The 21,885-nt window shown below is 48.9% G+C and overlaps 1 protein-coding gene across 6 annotated transcripts in view; it reads right to left on the bottom strand.

The window, feature by feature from the left end:
* Positions 1–7,157: 7,157 nt before the first annotated feature.
* LOC144731731 (solute carrier family 23 member 1-like) overlaps positions 7,158–21,885 on the bottom strand; it is a 29,491-nt gene continuing 14,763 nt past the window's right edge. For 3 of the 6 annotated variants that reach the window (XM_078612928.1, XM_078612929.1, XM_078612930.1), the window contains exons 4-12: positions 20,029–20,173; positions 18,755–18,936; positions 17,992–18,106; positions 16,408–16,564; positions 13,872–14,125; positions 11,412–11,576; positions 10,255–10,363; positions 9,441–9,536; positions 7,158–8,727 (exon numbers count right to left, since the gene is read on the bottom strand). In XM_078612928.1, the coding sequence (XP_078469054.1) occupies positions 8,420–8,727; positions 9,441–9,536; positions 10,255–10,363; positions 11,412–11,576; positions 13,872–14,125; positions 16,408–16,564; positions 17,992–18,106; positions 18,755–18,936; positions 20,029–20,173 (1,531 nt within the window). In that variant the 3' untranslated portion in view covers positions 7,158–8,419. The remainder of the gene's footprint in view (positions 8,728–9,440; positions 9,537–10,254; positions 10,364–11,411; positions 11,577–13,871; positions 14,126–16,407; positions 16,565–17,991; positions 18,107–18,754; positions 18,937–20,028; positions 20,174–21,885) is intronic. The other 3 variants (XM_078612932.1, XM_078612931.1, XM_078612933.1) reach the window with 1 other exon arrangement.

Below are 21,885 nucleotides of genomic sequence, written 5' to 3'. Positions count from 1 at the left end.
TAGGCAGGCAAGTTTCGTATTTGCTCTCCTGCCTTCAGTCAAATCTTTCACCGTGTGCACGACGTATACACACCACGTCCCGTGTACCTACTGAGTCTACGGAATTCGCAGCTTTGCACCGTGCGTATATTGTGCGGTGCTTGACCCAGCCGTGGGGTGGCACTTGCTGGAAAGACGTTCGGCTTCACAGTCTGAAGGTCGTGAGTTCAAATCCCCCCCAGTTTGGCGGCCCTCTCGGCCAATCGTCATCTCAATCCCACTCTGGTTGATACAATTAGTTCCACTTTGGAAGGAGTCCACAACGGTTGTCCTATCGATGAACTGGGACCCGTCATGTGAACGTGTGCAAGTTTCGCCAGGGGCAGGTGCTATTATTTTGTGGCTGTTGATGACCGTTGTTATCGTTGTTGTCGGGTTAGCGGTGATTACGTTCAAAGGTGCGTTATGAATCGTGAAGTGCTGGTGAAACAGTCGGACAAGCTTCTTAAACCCCCCTGCCTCTGTCGATCGATCCGTCGAGCCAGTGTGAATGGGCTCACCACAGTCAATCGACCACACTTGCTTGCGGTGGGGTAAAGTGTGGGTACTCGCTAACTATTTCAAGATGTTCATCGAGCGCGACAAATCCATGAAAATACTCTCCAGTTGAGGCTCTTCTATCAGTAGTAGCATTACCATTAATACGATGGTAAAATTCTGTAAAATGTAACTAAAATGATTAAAAAGCGATAATTGGCAAGTCCCCGTGTGTAACCTCACAAGGTGGAGATGGGGTTGGTGGATCATGGTGAGATGGAGCCAGTGCGAGACATCCACCTGCAGAGCAAAGCAGTGATGCCGGAAGAAAAGCAGTACAGAAAGTAGTTTTTGAGAGATGTATCCTTGCCCTCCGTGTGCTTTCTCCGGGCGCTTCGGTCCACTGATTGCATTTATTTATTTTTACTGCAAAAAAAATTGGTTGAAACAAAATTACCACGTAGGAACTTCCTGAGAATGAATCTTTAGCCGTAGGATAACAAACACATCGCCGCAAATTAGGTCAGGGCTGTGGACCTGTTTCCAAGAGTTCAAAATATCTGAATGTCGGACGGCCTATAGCAGTTGGTACATTCGCTTCTGAAACGGAGGTTTCGTTGGCTGAAACCCCACTGTGTTCTCAATAATAATGCACCACTTTGAGAACATGATGAAACGTCGACACAAAAGGATGCCACGTGGCTAAATTTTGAAAATGACCAGCAATTGCACGAAAATTGTCATGTTCCCTCAATGCTTTCCAGATTTAGTCTGCGTTGTGTTTATCTGACCCGTTCCGGTCAAAAAAGCACCGCCAAAGGCAATGCTTACGGATGGACAAAGAGGGAGATGATGACGATAATGGGCGTATCGAGTACACGTGTGTTTAAAAAAGAAAAGAGTAGGTGTGTTATAGACGACAGAGCAACGCGTTATGTTTCCTCCGAATCGAATCATCCGTGGTTGCGGCACCGATCTGGCCGGATCGAAGGAGGCTGAATCGAAGGGTTCACATCCGTGCTGCCCTACCCCGATGGGTGACCGTCACCCCAGGGGATTGGCATCACGCGCTGCGGGCGTTTTTGAGATACGAGTCGTGGCCAGCCGATGGCAGTGCCGAATGTCGCCGCTGTCGTCTGCGCGAGCATTGCCTTTGGAATATCTTTCTGGGGTTTCCATGTTTCCCCTCTCCCCCCACCTGCAAAGCACTCGTGGGCCATATTGGACTAAACCAGTGGTTCTAAACCGTTACTGCAGCCTTGCACCCCTTTGGTTCTCGATCGTAAAAAAAAAAATACAATGTTAATAAACACATCGGGTTTGATGAAACAAAGTAATTAAGCCCGTGCTTAATTTGTGTTTCGATGATTTACCTTCTAAAACAAATATGGCCGTGTCTCGCACATCCAGAAAGGGCATCTCGTAACTCCAGGGGGTGCAGCGTGCACCCCAGGTCAAGAACCACTGGCCTAAACTTAGAACCACTGGCTTCGACTTAGAACCACTGGCCTCGACTTAAGAACCACTAGCCTACACTTAAGAGCCACTGGCCTCGACTTAAGACGTTTTCGGGCTCGATGAGGATTTCCGTGGCAGAATAATACTAAAGTGGTATTTATACGTCTTGTGCACATATTAAGTGTCGCGTAACCACTTACATCGTCCGACATTGATTTTCTACACATATAGAAGCGTACGTTTAAACGATTTAAATTCCGCTAATATAAATGTCCAAGTCACCAGCCACTTTGTTGAACTGTCATTTGTAGTCAGGTCCGCTTTTGAAAACTAAGTTAATTCCTCTGTGGGCTTTGCCTGGTAGGATGTGTTTAGTTTTATTTGTCAGTGATTTGTTTACCTTTCTTGTACTTTGCACTCCTAGAATGTGTTGTCTTGTTTGTTGTCGTAACATTCTTACCCCGTGCCCCGACTGGACATCTGTGAAAAAGAGCTTTATAGCTCATCGGATTCGTCCTGCAGTAGAAATATTCTGATTCTGATAGTCGTAAGGTGACCGTTTCCAAAGCGGCAGCTCGCTTGTTGTCAGACCTGTCTCCGATAGAAGCGACACGATATCTTTCTGGAACTCCTTCGGCCAGCAAAGCATCGATTCACGACATTTTTGTGGAATGGAGCGAGAAGACAAAATGACAGCTGAACCACTCCAATAGCGGCGACTTGCATAGCTCAGTGGGCCTCTCAGGCGACAATGATACAGCGCTCCCTCAGGCTCTGAATAAAGTGGCTTGCCATGTGTCCGCCATGTGATATGACGGTAGCCATTGTATCTTGGATGCGTTGAATTAAATGGCAAGCTCATGTTCACGGTCTTCTTATTTCGCGCAGTTATTGGTGACTGGGCTAAGACGAGAACAATTGCCTACATCTGAGAACCTAGATAGCTGTTATCGGACTCTGCACAACACGTTCGCTATGTATATATATCTGTTGGAACATCACAACTGGAAAACACAGTAAAATGTGTAGCTATGGCAGTTATTGAAGGCGGATCCGATATCAAAATTACGCTTTTTGAAAAGCTGAGCCTTATAATGAAAGGTAAAAGCGGCGTTGTGTCTGAATGAGGATGTGTTTAATGAGCGCGCCGTTATCCGCTTTGACGTTTCGCATAAAAAAAAACACGTGCGGACACCGAAGAACAAGAATGGAACACAAAGGTCAAAAGTGCGCAAGGGAGGCAGGGAGGAGATGCACGCTTGGGATTTCACCGAGATGAAAAATAGGAGCACAGATTGGAGGAACGTATGCGAGTTAAAGGCATTGCTGTTGATTGCTTAAGGACAGCCGCCTTGGGCAGGACACGTTTTTGCAAGGACGACGACGATGATGATAATAACAACGATTTAAAGTTGTGACGCGCCACGCAGCGATCGCTCACTCGCGTCTAAAGAGAACGACTCGGAAGACGAGCGGGGACGGTAGCAGCCACGCGATGAGCCGACACCAATAATGAATTACCCAAGCTCTGCGGCCCTCTATGTATCGAGGTGGTATCGGCCAATTAATGAGTGTTTACATGTGGGAGTATCACCGGAGCACCCGGAGAAGACCCACGCGTGGAAAGGGGACAACGCGCTATCCCACACACGGGAAGCAGGTGGCGTCATGTTTTTGTTGTTGTTGCTGTACTGCCTTCTCCTGGCAGAGCCAGGGTAGGGCACCTCCTAGGCGCTCACGGGCAGGGAGTTCTCACAACATCTGCGTGCACTCCGCCAACCCTCGCTGCTGCCTCCACGGGACTGCACTGACAGTCGTGCCTCGCCACCGATGACCGACGGACGAGAGTAGCTTCTGACTGGCAGCCCAAGGAGAGAATGCGTCCGAGACGAGGTCTGGCACGCAGATGGAGTGTCCAGGGCTCCGCGGTGGCTCGGAGATGTTAACTACCTCGCCCGATATACAGGAGGTCATCGGTTCGATCCCGACCCTGACGCCTGCTGTACATTTGGAGTTTGCGGTGTCTCTCTCCCCGCAGTCGAATGGATTTTTTCTCCGGAATCAACATGCTTTTAGAGTGTTTGGCTGCTGTACAATTCCACGTGAGGATAAGCCACTTCGTTGAGCTATGATTATGGCCAGATCGCTTCTGAGAAAGAGCTGTTTAGCTCAGTGGGCATTACCTGGTGAAAAAAATATAGTTTAGTTATAGTTTATAGATCGGCTCCTGTGCCGGTTCTTGGTGGATCGTTATATCGCGCGATCCCGACGGATGGCGACGGCTGGGCTATCTGTTCATCCAGCAGTGGATTGCTCGTGGCCGATTATGAATGGAATAATCAATAATACACAGGGCCTGATAATTGTTTTTTTTTACCCTTTTATCTGGCAACAAAATTGACACCTTTTTTTACAAGGAGTCATGTTTGCGTTGACCACAATACCTGCAGTCGGAATGCAAACAAAAAACATAACTCTGTTAATGTATGCACTGTCCTTGAAATTGTTTGGTCCACACCCGAGACAGATTTTCTTAGAGCCTAGTCTCACATGGTGTTGGACCAGATGACGCCAAAAGGCACACAACTCAAGGACAATGCACCATCAGAGTATAAGAGCACGGGGAAAGCATATACACCATTGGAACCTCATTTGCCAGTAGCAAAATATGATAATAGTTTTTTTTACCCTTTTATCTGGCAACAAAACTGACACCTTTTTACAAGGAGTCATGAATACACAGGGCCCTTTGTCAATCCTCTGCTGGATGAGGTTGGTCAATAAGTGGTGACCCAGGACCGGTTCAGAAAGCAATTGCCGCTGCTGTTATCCCTGGTCGGGGTCGAACTCAGCTCGCCATGTTCGCAGTGGCATTCGCTCACCACTCCACTATAATAATAATTATAATTAAAAAATAAAACATTCCTACGAAAGCGTCCCTAAGTGCGAATACTATTTTTTTCGAGAAATGTTTAGTCAATTTCATATATGAGTGTTTGGCTCGGTGCCTCTGACATTATGAGCTCTATTCGCCAGCTGACCACTGATATTCAGCCTGTGTTTGACAGCGCCTAATGGTTGCATTGCAATAAGCCTGGAGTGATGGCAATGGGCTCTTCAGAATAACATTCCCAAATGCAGCTGCCACTCTGCCCTCTGCTGGTGAGCGGTAGTTTCAAGGGTTCGTGCGCTGCACTACGAACCCGGCCAACCGAGTTCGATTCCCGCTCACGGCCAACACCGGTGACGATTATCTCAAACGGTCCTGGGCCTCCCCTAGGTCGACTCAGCCTTGAAATGAGTACCTGGTTGGATGTGTAAACATCGCCACTCAGGAGACAAAGGCGGTCGGGCGTGGTGCTGTTCACCCATCGCTCGTGTGCCGTGCCGGCCTTCATAGGTGCTGCTCGCTAACAGCACTTGCCCCAACATTCCGTTGAAGCTATCCGGGGGATCTTTGTCTTTGCTGATATCAACCACAATCACAGCGATGTGTCGCAGTGCACTGAGTGTGTGTGTGCGGGCGCGCTAATGACAGGAAATACATAACACACATCGAGTTTAGACTCGCAAACACACAAGCTGAACTTTGTATTCCAAAGTACATATGGAACCCGCGTAGTCTGCAGATTCAGTGAGCTACAATTTGATCAAATTCTGAGTCTCCTTGCTCAGAATTTTGGGCGCCACGGTGGCGAGAAGTTAACTACCTTGCCTGGTATACAGGAGGTCGTGGGTTCGATTCCGACCCTGACGCCTGCTGCTGTATATTTGGAGTCTGCATGTCTCTCTCTCATCATCATGGTGGCTAGGAGAAGTTAACTACTTCGCCTGGTATACAGGAAGTCGTGGGTTTGATTCCGACTCTGAGGCCTGCTTGTATATTTGGAGTCTGCGTGTCTCTATCATCATCATCATGGTGGCTAGGAGATGTTAACTACCTCGCCTGGTATACAGGAGGTCGTGGGTTCGATCCCGACCCTGATGCCTGCTGTATATTTGGAGTTTGCGTGTCTCTCCCCCCGTCGTCGCGTGGATTTTTCTCCCGGTTCTCCGGGTTTTCCCTCCACATTTAGAATCAACGTGCGCTCAGAGTATTTGGTTGATATACATGGACACATGATAACCCACTTCGTTGAGCTATCATTCATGATAGCCAGGTCGCTTCTGAAAAAGAGCTACATAGCTCAGTGGGCCTTAGCTGGTAAAATAAAAAAATAAAATTAAACGTTCAAACCAACAATTCGTAGCACTCATCTCCATTGGCAAACGTAAACCATTTGTGGAAATTCCACATTCATATGGCAATCGCCACTCCATCCATAGGACACCCACCGCCGAATTACCATCATGCGCCTGAAGGAAGTCTGGCTTAGCTGACCCCAAGCCCAGTTTTGGAACTCACAACGTTCCATTTTGACCTCTACTATATCCTCCCCCTTCTCATTCTGTCTTCTTGGCAGTCCATCGAATGCCGATGATGACGCTGCTCCTCTTGCGGATGGGGGCAGGGGGGGGTCGGCGTTTTTGTCGATGGTTGCCTTCTCGTGTGGCCGTGGAGGCCGATGCGAGAGCCGCACGTTCTGCTGCTGCTGCTGCAGCTGCTGCTGCTACTGCTGCTGCAGCTGTTGCTGCTGCTGCAGCTGCCGGGACACACGCGGCGTGCGTCCCATGGCGTTATCCCAGCTGCGCGTTGGTGTCTCCGGGTGCGTCTCTCGCATCTCCTCTGTGAGACGGTGGGAGCTGAACCCCCTCTAGCACAGGTGGACTGCCAGGTGGACATGTCCAGCGCCAGCTTGTCCAGGCTGCAGGGATCGATGTTGCATCTCTTCAGCAGATCCTTGCTGTGGTCTTTGAAGCGCTTTTGCTGTCCTCCAGAAATATATATGTATACACACACATCACCTGGACAAATGTAATGAGGAAGAGTTATTCTGTAACGCTATAGTGTAGAGCTGTCGATGTTAATGTTTTGCTATAATTTTAAGACCAATAGAAATTGAGCTTAGTTTGTATATTTATTCATATTTTGTTTTGATCCATTTAAAAATGTTATTCCAAATGTACCATCGCCGTCATGTTATTAGAAACAGTGTCTATTTGGAACTCTTCCAGAGCAGAACATCACCCCATGGGTTGTGGAAAGGCCCTTTGAAGGAGATATCACATAACTACTTCTGAGATCGCTTTGAGTTAGTTTTTTTTATGAATCACACGCAAAAACGCAATACATTCGTCAATAATACTGCGGTCTTAAAAATAAAATGTATATAGTAGACGACTGTTGTATACTGTTATATACTGTTACATACTGCCGCACTTTGACCAATGAAGGATGGGGGGGAGGCTGATAATTAAAAGGCACACAGCATACGATGTACTAAATCGTGCATATGGAAGCCACGTGGGTTGACGGTGCTGAGTGATTGTGATTGGTGGGGGGAGGGGTGAGCTGCCTGTCAATGGACGGTGTTGGTCTGCTTGGGTGTCCATGACGAGGGAGTATTCTTCCTCGCACGGCTGATGTTGATGCAGAGCGGCAACTGTGATTTTTACGATGAAATGGACGAGCCATCAGGGTGTAATGAGAATAATTATAATGTATAATGCGGATTCTATCCCATGATCCCAATGCGGAATGTATGAAAAGCAGGAAACAAAAACAGAACCGGGGCAACCGAGGAAACTGAAGACGGAACGCCACTTAAAAGAGATGGGTTTACAAAGCAGACTTCAATACATCTCATCGACTCTGCCTCACATCAAGTGGCAAGGCTTTCCATAGCTTGGGTACCACGCAAACAAAAGCCGCGATCACCAAAAGAGCACAACCTCGACCTTGGGAGTGCTGAGCAGGTGGAGATGAGAAGATCTGAAGGACCTTGATGGAAGAGCGTAATGGAGAGATAAGAGGACCGGTGTGATCTACTCACGGAACGGTGCACGTGATGTGAGCACTCAATCAGCCGCATTCTGAACTAGCTGGAGCCTGCCCAGTACTTTGCTCGGATATCCAAACAGCGTAGCGGAACGTATCGCTGTGATGGCGCCTACATCGTATTTGTGACTCGGGCATTAAGTCATTAGGAGGTGCGGGTACAGCAGTGGATCGAATCCATGTGCGTGGAGCTTTTGGTGATATCCCCTCATATGCGTGCGTTTTCTCCGTGTATTCCGGTTTCTTTCCTTCAACTTCTTTCGTACCCTACGTAGCCAACCGTGCTAATCGGAAGTGCACGCACTAAACACGCATTACAAAAAAAAGTTGCCATTCAATTGGATTTTCCCGAGGAGATAAACTGCTTCATTATGACCCCCACAGGTTCAAAATCTGTATGGGGCTGCTGCGTTGACCACTGCCTCTTGGGTTGACTTGCTGAAGATTACGCCACACACACACACACACGCGCGAGTCCAAATAGCCAGGTGCGCTTATCGAGAGTAATCAAAAATTCATGTCCACGTTTCCCATGACAATGGCATTGTTGGCTATGATCAAGTCGACGGGAATGCTGCCCGTGTCCGCGGCGGCTTCGCGAGGCCCTTCGCTCTCGCCCACGTGGTCAGCGGGCGGCCAAAACGGGAGCCATCGGGCCCATGACCTGGGCAGACGGGCGTCCAAGCGGAACGGGAGGCCGTAGAACTTCTGTTCGCGCGCGAGGCGCTCGGCCCTGCTGGGCCCCACGTCGCCACCGTCTGCGGCCGAGTGGCCGGCGCTCCGCCACTTGAGCAGCCCTCGTTCCTCCTCGGTGCCTGCGGGAAACCGCACATGCCTCGGTGATCTCGTCAGGGAGCGTAAACCACCACCACCATCATCATCATCACGCAAACAACGGTCATCCTCGCAGCAGCGGCTTTTGCTTCGGTGCCGGATTAAGCTAGTGCGGGGCCTGTAGCATTGGTTATAAAGGGGCCCTAAATTTAAAATAACACAAACATATAAAAACACAAATTTTTTACTTGCATAGTAAAGTAATTGTATTTTTTCATTTGCTATATAGCCAGATAATACGACAAATCGCTAACCTTAAACACCCAGTCGTTCATAAAAGTTGAAGGCGGTGTAGTACTATAGTAATAGAGCGAGTGCAGAATCACTGAACCGGAATTGATAGCTTGAAAGCATTTAGCACGGGGCCCTTGAAAGTGCGGGGCCCGTAGCTACTACATATTTAGCTACCACACATGTAGCTACCACATATTTAGCTACCACACATGTAGCTACTACATATGTAGCCACGACTACAGTGGATCGGTGGTGGAGTGACGAGCGAATGGCACCGTGAACACGGCGAGCCCGAGCTCGACCACGGCCAGAGATAACATCAACGGCGTTCAATTTCTGAACCGGTCCTGCGTCCCCACTTATTGACTGGCAAGAACCGACCAGCATTCCACTTCATCCAGCAGCGGATTGACAAAAAGGGCTGTGTGTATTGTTGATTGTACGATTCAGAATCTCTGACCTGGAATGGTGACGTCCAACAGCAAACCCAGGAAGCCACCGACGAACATGCTGGTGGTGAGCAGCACCTGCAGGATCTGGTCAAGTTCTCGGACGCCTGCAAAGCGGAAGACGACAACTCCTCGCTTAACGCGCGGCCCACTACACGCAAATCACAAGTTCGGAACCATGGGTGTACGCGAGCGCATTGTCCGAATCCTCATTCACTCTATCTCGCTGGTTTCCTATTCACGTGCTATAAAGAAGGGATCGTGCGCCCCAAGTGTCACCTTTTTGTATATATTTCCCCCCTCCCTCTTAAGGCCACGGTGTTATTGAGGGATGCGTTGAGTTGTTGTTTTGTTTTAGATTTGAAGCTTTCGTGACTGCAATGATTCATATTCTTAGGTTTTTTCGGTAAAGTCACGTAGGTAAAAACATTAAAAAGTAAAATAAAATAAAAATAAAAATCACGACGTTTCGGAGGCAACACAAGCTTCCGTCTTCAGGTGGTACCGTCACAGCCACGACAGCTGTATCAAGTAAATGAGAGATTGCAGGAGTTACCATGATATAAACGCAGTGGTAACTCCTGCAATCTCTCATTTACTTGATACAGCTGTCGTGGCTGTGACGGTACCACCTGAAGACGGAAGCTTGTGTTGCCTCCGAAACGTCGTGATTTTTATTTTTATTTTATTTTACTTTTTAATGTTTTTACCTACGTGACTTTACCAAAAAAACCTAAGAATATGTTGTTTTGTTTGTTTATGATTTACGCGTGCGCACCACTGCCAATGCGTCCGCGTTGCCGTGTCCGTGAGAGGGGGCCTCACCGGTGTGGAGAATATCGGGGTTGTCCATGAGCCACCCAGGCACAGCCAGCCCAGCGAACGTGGAGAAGCCAAAAATGAAGATGTTTCGCGTTGAGTTCATGTCCACAAACTGAAGGCGAACAAACACAACGGCATCACCACGACCACCACCAACCCTACACGTGCACACCAGTCCTGGATTATATCAGTAGTAGTAGCTACACGTGTAGTAGCTGCACGTGTAGTAGCTACACGTGTAGTAGCTACACGTGTAGTAGCTACATATGTCGCTGTGGGCCCCACACTTTCAAGGGCCCCACGCTAAATGCAAAATTAATTGTTGTGCAGTACTGCACTTCTATGCTCCAATATTTATGCTACTCACATTGACCGGCGTGGTGAAGTAGAGTTAAAAAAAGACATGAACCACGTGTTGTGGGGAGGCCCTCGTTCAGCGGTAGACTGACGAAAGGGCATACAATGTAAAACTAAACATTCGTGTGAGATTCATAATATCTTTTTAGATTCGGGCCACATAAGCAAAATCAATAATGAGTCACAATATTGACTGCGAAAACCGAGCTGTTAAGTCAACACGTGTGGTTCAGGACAGGTCAAATGTGAACATGTCCAAAGATCAAAGTCATATTGAGCCAAGATATTATAGAAGAGCGATGACTCATCACATTTTTTTTGTCGGGAGTAGTAATGAAGCCAGGATTGGAAAGTCACACGTAGTCATTTGTCATGAACTATTTTTTTTTTTAAATTGTGCGCCTTTTCACAACCAAGTCTTCAAAGGATTACAGCCAACTGGACGACATAGCGCCAATCGGCACTCGCCACGACGATTGTAAAATATGTACAAATGCAGAACCGGGCAACGCACCCTGGAAGCCTGCCTCAATGTTGTGAGCAATGCCCAAAGAGGATTTTTAACAACCATTTCAGATTAATACGTGAGCACTTTGGTAATTGACTTCACGGGGACTGAGGTCTGTGGATTTTCTGTTAACCCCTCCCCCACCTCCTAATTGAAATACAAAAAAAAAATGTGAAAAAATAACCTCCCCAGAATGTGAAGCGAAACGTCGGCCATCGTTCTGAGCAGTGGGCGCGCGGCGCGACCCAAACAACCACGGCGAGTAGCTGCGAGTGGCGCGCCGTGGGTCACTCGCCTGGAGGTTGGAGACGCCGATCGCGGCGATGATGCCGAACGTCACCATGAACATGCCTCCGATGACGGGCGTGGGGATGGTCACGAACACGGCGCCGACTTTTCCCAGCATGCCCAGCAGCACCATCATGGCTCCGGCCGTCACGATGACCAAGCGGCTGCCGACCTGCGGACGAGACCGGAAAACGAGTTCATCGCTGAAGCCTCCAGATGGTGGCTCGCAGTGGCCGTGTCTGAGAAGCCAAACATTTTGCTGAGATCCTGAGTTTGCATCTGGGTTCAAGCCACCCATGACTGAACTGGGTTTCCTCAAGCAGACCTTGGTGATCTCTCAACACTTTGGTGAATCATTGATGGTCGTTATGCACCTTGGTAACACTGTGTGCCGTGGTGGTCCTAAACAACTTTGTTAAATCCATGGCAGTTTCCGTGCACCCTGGTACTTCTTAGTGGTTCCCATCCAGTATGATAATCTTCAACAGTCTTGATGAATCATTGGTGGCCACTATATATGGTGGTGAGATGTTAACTACCTCGCCTGGTATACAGGAGGTCATGGATTCTACCTCGACCCTGACGCCTGTATATTTAGCGTCTGCATGTTCTCCCCGTGGTCGCGTGGATTTTTTCTCCAGGTCCTCTGGTTTTTCCCTCCACATTTAGAATCAACATCCGTTTAGAGCATGTGGCTGCTCTAAATGTCCACGTGATGATAAGCCACTTCGTTGAGCCATCATTAATGGCCAGGTCGCTTCTGAAAAAAGTGCTGTATAGCTCAGTGGGCCTTACCTGGTGAAAATAAAATGTTTAGTTAATACCTTGACATCGTCTGCTCAAATACGCCTCCGTCTGTTTGGCCACGTTGCACGAATGGAGAACGTCCCTCCTGTACGCCGTGCCCTGCCTCTCTCCATCACGGCATCGTCCAGTCGACCGCCGAAAGACCCGTGGGTTCGTGAGATTTATCGTGACACTGGCCTAACCCTGTCGTGCCTTCTATGGCACGGTGGAATGCGGTTCTGGCCTTCACGCCAACGCGTTTCTGATGATAATGATGACGGTGATGATACATGTCAGGGGTGGAAGTGGGCCGGAAGTGGGCCGGAATAGGAGTGAACATTTGAATCCGACCGGGTTACGGAAAGAACCAGGGACAAATGCAGCGGAGGGTAGTCTCTGTGTGTTGAACTTCTTTTGCACCGTACGTAGCCAACCGCGCTAAACGGAGGTGCGGGGGAAGGACAACAAACTAAACACGAAAAGCAGTTCTAAAGAAATTAGTTTTCAATCTAGATTTAAAAAGTGCACATCTCCAGTGGCTTACTAATATCGGGAGGAAGAGCGTTCCAGACGGCCGCAGAAGCGCATGTCAAAGCGTGCGATGTGGTGACTGTCTTTGTTTGATGGCTAGCCAAAATCCACTGCTGCAGGCTGCTACGAGGATGACCGTGATGGTTTATGCGCCTTAACGAGATCATCATATTGTCGATCTATCCACACAGGATATATACTATAATTCGAAGAAGTCCGTCCGTCCCACTACGGATCTCCCAAACAGTACATGGTGGGAACACATAAACATACAATTGTGTATGAGGGTCTGCAAATACAGTACAGTATATACAAAACAAACGTGTAATTTTGAATGAACGTGCTTGCTGAGACGCAGCATCATTGTTTTATTTATCGGTCGATGCCCATGTCCCTCCCCCCGCCCTCTTGCGCTCAGGATCATTTGGCACGGTCCAGATCTATCGGGCTGGGCAGCGAAAACGCGTATTCATTCGTCCCCTCCACAAATCTTCCTCCCCATTCACAACCCTATAGAAATATCCATTGACGCGCCCTAAATGGACCCTCGGCGATCATTACGGATTCAAAGTATGCAAAGTATGATCTGTGTTTTGATTTAGTGCGCTGATCTTAAAGGTGCATTGGAAAATGTTGATACTCCGACTGATGCTCCTACTGTTGTGGAGTGACTCATGCAGCCAGCTATGGCTGCAGAGTTTGGTAGTACATGTTGTTGACGTCGTTTATTGTGAAAATTCGGTCACAGTTCCTATGACCACTGTTTCAATGCTTTTATGGCTTTATTTTGGTGATTTTCGAAAAGTTTTTTGGTTTGGCCATGTTTGTTTGTTGTAGTACAGAGTTAGACTGATGGCCTTAATCTAAGTTGTCTTGTGGTTGTTGTTGTTTGACTTGCATCCCATTGGGATATTTGCACAGGGTTGGTGTACGGTGATTTTTTCTGCAATATTCTGCTGTCTTTTCTTGGATTTTCTGTTTGCACACAGTCACTTTAAGATGTTTTCTTGTTCATGTTTTAGTTTTATGTTTGTTGCGGTTGCACCCGATTCAAGAGCCGAATGGCTCACAGGGCTACACCTAATAAATGAACTTTGAACTTTCTTGATAAACCCTTGGCGACCCTCGTCCCGTCCGCCCGCCCGCCCACCTTTGTGATGCCTATCGCGCCGATGTTTTCGCTGTACGAGGTGGTGCCGTTGCCCGTGCCCCAGGCGCCCGCCAGCAGACAGCCGATGCCCTCCATGCCGATGCCGCGGTTCACTGCGTGGCGCGGGGGTGGCGGCGCGCCCACGAGACGGGCACAGGCGTAGTAGTCGCCCACCGACTCTACGATGGAGCTCACGATCCCCGCCAGGATGCCCAGCACCCCAGCGGCGCTCACGGTCGGTGCGCCCCACTGACCTGCGGAGTAACAAAGGCAAAGATCCCCCGTGTAGCCTTAACAGACCGTTGCGGCAAGTGCTGTTAGAGAGCACCTATGAATTATTAGGTTTTATCGGTAAAGTTAAGTAGGTAAAAAATTAAAATTAATAAAAGTAAAGTAAAATAAAAAATAAAATAAAAATCACGACGTTTCGGAGGCAACACAAGCTTCCGTCTTCAGGTGGAACCGTCACAGCCACGATTGCTGTATCAAATTAGAGAGAAATTCCAAGAAATTTCAAGTGAGAGAGATACAGCAATCGTGCTGTGACGGTTCCACCTGAAGACGGAAGCTTGTGTTGCCTCCGAAACGTCGTGATTTTTATTTTATTTTTTATTTTACTTTTATTAATTTAAATTTTAATTTTTTACCTACGTGACTTTACCGAAAACACCTAAGAATATGAATCCTTGCAGTCACGAAAGCTTCAAATCTAGCACCTATGAAGGCCGGCACGGCACACCAAGGGGGTGGGTGAGCAGCACCATGCCCGGCCGCTTCTGTCTCCCCAGTGGTGATGTTTACACACCGGACCAGGTACTCATTAGAGGCTGAGTCGACCTAGGCGAGGCACATCACCGATTACAAAAATCGTCACGGATGTTGGCCGTGAGCGGGGATCGAATTCGGGTCGTTGGGGGTTGCGGCGCAGCGCGCGAACCACCACGCTGCCACTCCCCACCGGAGTAATGCACGCACATACACACACCTATGAGTCACATCATCACCATCATCATCACGGATCCATGGGCAGATAGTCCGTTTGATGTCCACTGCACATTTTGTCATTTGTTTCCACTTCCCTCTGCCTTGTGCCAATATAATCAAGTAGTGGACACATCTTTCTGGCACCAATCTCGAATGTCGTCAAGCCATTCTTTGTTAGGCCTTCCTCTCTTTCCAGGTTCACCTATGAGCGGTCCACCCTAAAATCGCATCCACCGCACAAACCGTGGCAGATTCGGATACCTTGATACACAAATGGAAAATTAAAATCTCCGGTGTGCGCAACTCTGGTCTTTCAGAACAGACCGTAACAACGTATAACGACGAAATGCGCCGATCCACAAATACGTAGGAGACATCACAGCGATACGCTACTCCGCTTGCTCCTCACTCGGTTATCTGGGATTTACCATCTGAATGTGAAATTGTAGTCGTTCGAAAGAAGACGTGGTTTTTTTTTTATTTAAAGCTTTCGTGACTGCAGGGATTTATATTCTTAGTTCTTTGGGTAAAGACCTTACCGAAAGAACCAAGAATTTGAAAAGTGTTTGTTTGTGGTTGTTTGTTAGAGAGGGCTTTTTGCAAATTGTACATTCCGTGCTGGACGATCGGTCACGGTGTCGAGCGATCACCCATTAAACACTGCTTGGTGTTTACACACAATTCACAGTGGTTAGCGTTTTAGATTGGTTATTATTTACGCATTGGTTAGCGTTCACACGTAATAACACCGCGGTTACTCGGGTTTGCCACCTGCTCGGATTTTGACACGGACCCGTCTGGGATTGGCATCTGTGTTCGTGTGGCAGGAAATTGCGTTGAACTATTATTTCTGGCTAAAAACTCCGCGGTGCTGATAGACCCTCGGGCGAGTGAGAGATACGTCAGAGTTTGGTGCGTGGAAAAATTGTCAAACGGAGCACTGATTCGTGTTGACACAGTGGTCAGTCAAAGACGAGCAGCTTCATATTTGCAAGTGATAGGTTCACAGTGTTGACATCATCTTACTCTATTTAAGACCGGAAGCCGGAAGACTTCTTCACAATTCTTGCAAATCGCTTGATGAAGCTGGTTGTAATCGCCAGCGAAACGTCGTTACACAATTGTGAATGTTGGGAGTGGGCACGCATCACACTGATGTGCTCAAGTAATCGCTAATTGGCACGTTTTGTTCACGTGATGAACCCGAATAAATTGTCTGTGTCAGGTGGTGGTGGGTTAACGACACATTGATATTTACGCGATCCAACCCCCCCCCCCACCCAAATAGAGCCTTTAATATGAATGCAGCGGTCAGCATTAACGCTGCGGCTCTGTCTCCACACCGGTTGCGATCAGAACCGGCCCTAGACCTTTGGGGGCCCTAAGCAAAATTTGGTTGGAGGCCCCTTTGATGTATGATTTTTTTCACTCACTAGCTAGCAGTGACTCTAGGGGGGCCCTCTGCTGGCCACGGGGCCCTTTGCAATTGCAAGGGTCGCTTAGTGGCTAGGCCGGCTCTGGTTGCGATGAACCCTCTTGCTCCGGGCTTCACCTGGGTAGGGGAATCGGAACCAGGGAGATTTCTGCAGGGCGGCTGCCCTCACGTCTGTGCGGGCGACGTGGCCGTAGGCTTGTGGGTCGCTGGGGAAGACGTCGCACACCGTGAGGATGTAGCAGAGGAGCCACGAGATGCCCATAGCCAGCAGCACCTACGTACGGTGTCAAAGAAGCTCAACAAACGTACGTATCACACAGCACCTGCGGCGACGAGGCAAGCACAAATAAGTAATATTTTAGAAAAAGTTTTTTTTATAAAACACGCTGTAATGAAATGTACCGTTCTAGTAATGGAAGAACTCCACGACTCCAGGAAGTTGGGCCCGAAGCTTGCCACAACGTAAGGAACCGTGGTCAATTACAGGCAACGTCAGTTTACCGTGGACAATTAGACCCAAGCCGAAACATAGCATATAAAAAAGATTGTTAAAAAGTATTTTTATTTTATTTTTTGTCATCAGTATACCAAGTTTGCAGTCGATGCCACATTGGGAAGTGGGTTAAAATTGAGTTACAAGATTTGAGGATACAACAGCAACGACGACAACAACAACAGACAGAGTGAGTTAATAGAAGACGTGTAATAATAAAAAGCCACCCTTCAGACACTTAGGCTCAAGGCCGACGCTAAGAGGGCGCCGGAATGGGCCATGCCCCACCAAATGTTCCCAAGTTTGGCCCAACCCAAGTTCACTCTCCCTCACTGTTGTGGTGGCCCCCACATAACAGCTCTACTGCCCCCCCCCTCGACCTGAGAAGATCTGTAGCTGGGACAGCTTAGGCCTAGGGTGGGCCACCCATCCTGGCTTTCCCAGGATCATCCTAGATTTGAAGCTTTCGTGACTGCAAGGAATCATATTCTTAGGTTTTTTTCGGTAAAGTCACGTAGGTAAAACATCAAAATTAATGAAAATAAAATAAAATAAAACAAAAATAAAACAAAAATTATTTGTATTTATTTATAAATCATTATTTTATTTTATTTTCATTAATTTTGATGTTTTACCTACGTGACTTTACCGAAAAAACCTAAGAACAGAATCATCCTCTTTTTGAGGTAGCTGTCCTGGAACGTTGGTCACAGGCACGAGATGGTCAGGGTTCAGCTTAGCCTACACATACATTCTGTCTGGGGTCAATACAACGAGGACTAACTTATGGGGAAGTAAACAGCTGTCTTCTTGAGAAAAAAGGTTGGAAATGTGGAATTCTCATCGGTGGTAGTCAGGAGAAACGTTTTCTTTGTCTGAAACTCAGTTCTGATCTGGATAAAGGAAGACCAACTGCTATCATTCGGTGAGAGCAGTGGTAACAGTGGTCCGAGTTATATTCCTCGCCACGGCTAACATCAGTGTTGAATGATATCACATTCGGTTCTAGCAACGCTCACTCCCCCTCACCAACCAACTTAGCCAGCGTGGAGAAATGTGGTCAAATAACCCCCACGAACGAAAGGGCACGTGGAAGCCTTCATCGAGCAGAGGACTGAAACGGCTGTAATATTATTGTACTTACGAAATCACAATCAAGGCAGTATACACGGGCAAGAACAACACTACACAAACTATTTAAAACTTACCGGTAATAACTTGAATGCTTGGAACCATTTTATCCGACAGCCTTTGTTGTAGGTGGGGAATGGCAAAGCCAGATTCTTCATGTACTGGGAGAATAGCACGATGAGAAAAATGGTCCTGCATCCCGGCGGAGAGAAGGAAACAACAGCCACGTGCTTACGCGTAGTTCTCCCTGGCTCGCTGATGTGTGCACGCGTCTCCCCCCCCTCCCCCCCACAGGTTCCAACTTGCTCCCCCAAATTTTCCTGACTTGCATTCTCCGTCTAAGCCTCGCGAGAGAAGAACCCCCAAGACCCACGCCACGCTCCATTTGAATTTCCACTTTCCCTTCACTCGCAGTGCCCGACAACAAACTAGACACCAAAAGCGGTTCTAAATAAATTTATTTTTTCATTATAGATGTCAAAGTGCACTGCTTTAGTGGCTTCCTCAATATCGCGTGCACCTTGCACTTCTTTCGCACCGTACACAGCCAACCATGCTAATCGGAGGTGCGGCGGGAAGAGGGCAACAAACGGGTCGCAAAAAGCAGTTCCGAACAAATGAGCTTTCAATTTGGATGTTTTTTCAGTGCACAGCTCCCAATGGCTTCTTAATATCGGAAGGACAGAGTGTTCCAGAACGGCCGCACAAGCGCACGTGAAAGCACGCGCGACGCGGTTGACCGTCCTTGCTCGACGGTTAGCCCAGAAGCCGCCGCTGCTGCTGCTGCTGCTGCGAGCATGATCACCGTCGCGAGAACCGAGATCATCCGCGCGTGCTCACATGGCCGAAATCCCCCAGTGCGTCCCGGCGTCGTTGCTCGCCACTTTGAAGAGCGAGAGTCCGATGAGGGACACGGTGGGCGCCACGCACAGCGGTCCCACGAAGCGCAGGACGAAGCCTACGAGGCCTGAGAAGCCCAGAACGATCTCCACGGTGGAGGCCACCAGCACGGCGCCCTGGACCTGCGGAAGGCAAAGGAATGACTGAACTGTACGACGTGGAAAACTTCGATTTAAAGCTTTCGTGACTGCAGGGATTCATATTATTGGATCTTTCGGTAAAGTCACGTAGAAGAAAAAATAATAAAATAATAAAAATAAACAATAACATTCTCATGACGTTTCGGCCACAACACAAGCAGCCATCCTCAGGTGAAGAACAGGTCTGTCGGAAAGACAGCGTCCTAAGCTGTCTTTCCGTTCTTCACATAGAAAACGTTGAGCGTTTTTTGTACTCACCCCCCCGACTCCTTACTGAGAGATGCCAGTAGCCAGACAAATAGAAAGAACGGAATTACATATTAACCCTTTCCCGTTCCGAGATGTCTGCAAGTTGCATGGATGGGTCCCGTTCACCGCTGAATCTCGGAATGCGCGTTAATTTTATTTAGAGAGGCGTGGCGCCGCTGTTTTATTTTAAGACATTGTAATCACCGCGGATAACTGTCGTGACACGACCGCACTGTATGATAGCTGGCGCCCAGTTGTGCCACACGCCCTCCCATCAATGCCCTTTTATTTCCGAATCCGTTCCGATGACGTACGTGCACGCCACCGTGCACGTCATCAGAAATCGAAAGGGTTGACAATGTGCAAAAAGACGTCTTCTCGACTGCAAAAGTACAATTCGATGTCTCGACGTGCTTGGCGTGTCAAGGTGACAGCACCGTTCTGACACCGTTCCCCAATGACCAGCCCCCACTGTGCTTGTGTATTCATGCACATGGGGGGAGCGGTCGGGCAGTGGTTGGCGCACCGCGCTACGAACCCGACGACCCGAGTTCGATTCCCACTCACGGCCAACGTCGGTGACGATCATCTGACCCCATCCTGGGTCTCCCCTAGGTTGACTCAGCCTCAAAACGAGCGTATCTGGCGCAACGTGTAAAACCATCGCCGCGGGGTGACAAAGGCGCTCGGGCGTTGTGCTGCCCACCCACCCCCTCGTGTACCGTTCCGGCCTTCATAGGTGCTCGCTAACAGCACTTGCCCCTACAGTCTGTTAAGGCTACACGGGGGATCTTTGTCTTTGTGTGCGTGAGCGAGCGAGCGTGCCTCCCGCATGCGCGAGTGCCAGTTCTCCTCGTGCTCGGGGCTCGTGATGTTGAGCGGCGTCTCGGGGCACTTCCACTCGGGCAGGGAGAGCAGCGCCACCGTGGGCGTCACGAACGCAAAGGTGCCACCCTGCAGGATGGGCAGCCTTTGTAAGGCAGCCGCGCACACACACAGGCAATGCAGCACACGCACACACACACACAAGCAATGCAGCACACACACACACACAGGCCAATGCAGCACACACACAGGCAATGCAGCACACACACAGGCAATGCAGCACACACACAGGCAATGCAGCACACACACACACACAGGCAATGCAGCACACGCACACACACACACAAGCAATGCAGCACACACACACAGGCCAATGCAGCACACACACACAGGCAATGCAGCACACACACAGGCAATGCAGCACACACACACAGGCAATGCAGCACACACACAGGCAATGCAGCACACACACACAGGCAATGCAGCACACACACAGGCAATGCAGCACACACTCACACACACACAGGCAATGCAGCACACACACACAGGCAATGCAGCACACACACAGGCAATGCAGCACACGAACACACACATACACAGCCAATGCAGCACACACACACAGGCAATGCAGCACACACACAGCGAATGCATTGCACACAGCCAATGGAGCGCACACGCACCGCACATGCACCCAGCCAACGCAGCACAGAAGCAGTGCACACACACACAACCAATGCAGCGACAACACAGCACACACGCACTCTAACGCTGTACAATTAAAGGCTGGATGTGTAATATTGAAATGCTTTACAGGCGAGAGTGTGAATCGGGGGGGTCAGGTTTGCGTGTTTGCCAAGTGATGACGGAATCTATGAGCCGCGTTCATTGACGCATCGGCGGTGCAGCAGCACGATGCTTCGAGTCAAATGTAACTCGCAGAGGGACGGGCGTGCGCTGAGGTTAATTGAGAACGCGTGATGGTGTAACGCGCGTGCATTGTTGTCTTCAGTACAGGTACAGAGGCATCATTTTACCGGGGAATTAAACAAATGGACCGTGACAAATCCGGCCCAACTTTTGTATATAAGGGACCCCCCGCTCCCTCCCCCCCACACACACGCGCGTGATTGAGATGCGCGGAGAGACAACAGCAGAAGGACATCAGCCACGAGAAGCTGTTCCCAACATCCAGCGTGGAGCGGACCGCGGGGAACAGCGTTGCTGAATGCTGTAGAAGTCGCGTGGCATTGCGTCACAAAGAGGCCGGGGGTGGCCACGTGATTCTGAACTTGTGGTTTGTTATAGAGCACGCCAGGGTTGTAGATGAAGAGTCCCCCTGGTGTGTGGATTTCGGTGGTCGTCTGGGCGCGGATGAGAGACGAGGCGAGGTCGGGACAGTTACAGCAGCTTGGGGTTAGTAGCCAATCGGTTAGCGCGGTCGGCTACAGAGGGCGCAAACGTTCTACAATAAGGCTGGTGGCCTCTAGCTCCATCGTAGGGGGGGGGGGGTGCTACAAGCGTTGTCGCAGAGCCCACAAAGCTGATAACCCTCTGTCACTGCTTGACTCGTGCCGTCAATAGCCCAACATTGTACAGGGTGGTACAGATGTCTTGTGAACTCCAAATTAATTGACTCTCCAAACGTTTTTTTTTACTTTGCATATTACATTTTTTTTTATTTTAAATAAACCTTGCTTAAAAATGTTTGAGCATTTTAAATGGGGAATTACAAGACAGCTGGGCCACCCTGTACCGCCCAGCGTGGTCATTGTGGCACCTGTGAAATGAGAAAGGGGTGATCCAGCATTGCTGTGTGTACTGCATCCCAAGAGGAGCTAAACCCGTGCCGAGGTAGCT

Source organism: Lampetra planeri, chromosome 40, assembly GCF_965212315.1.
Source record: "Lampetra planeri chromosome 40, kcLamPlan1.2.h2, whole genome shotgun sequence".
In the NCBI taxonomy this organism is placed as follows: domain Eukaryota; kingdom Metazoa; phylum Chordata; class Hyperoartia; order Petromyzontiformes; family Petromyzontidae; genus Lampetra; species Lampetra planeri.
Note: the sequence above shows the minus strand (reverse complement) of the source record. Positions and strands in the feature narration are given on the sequence as shown.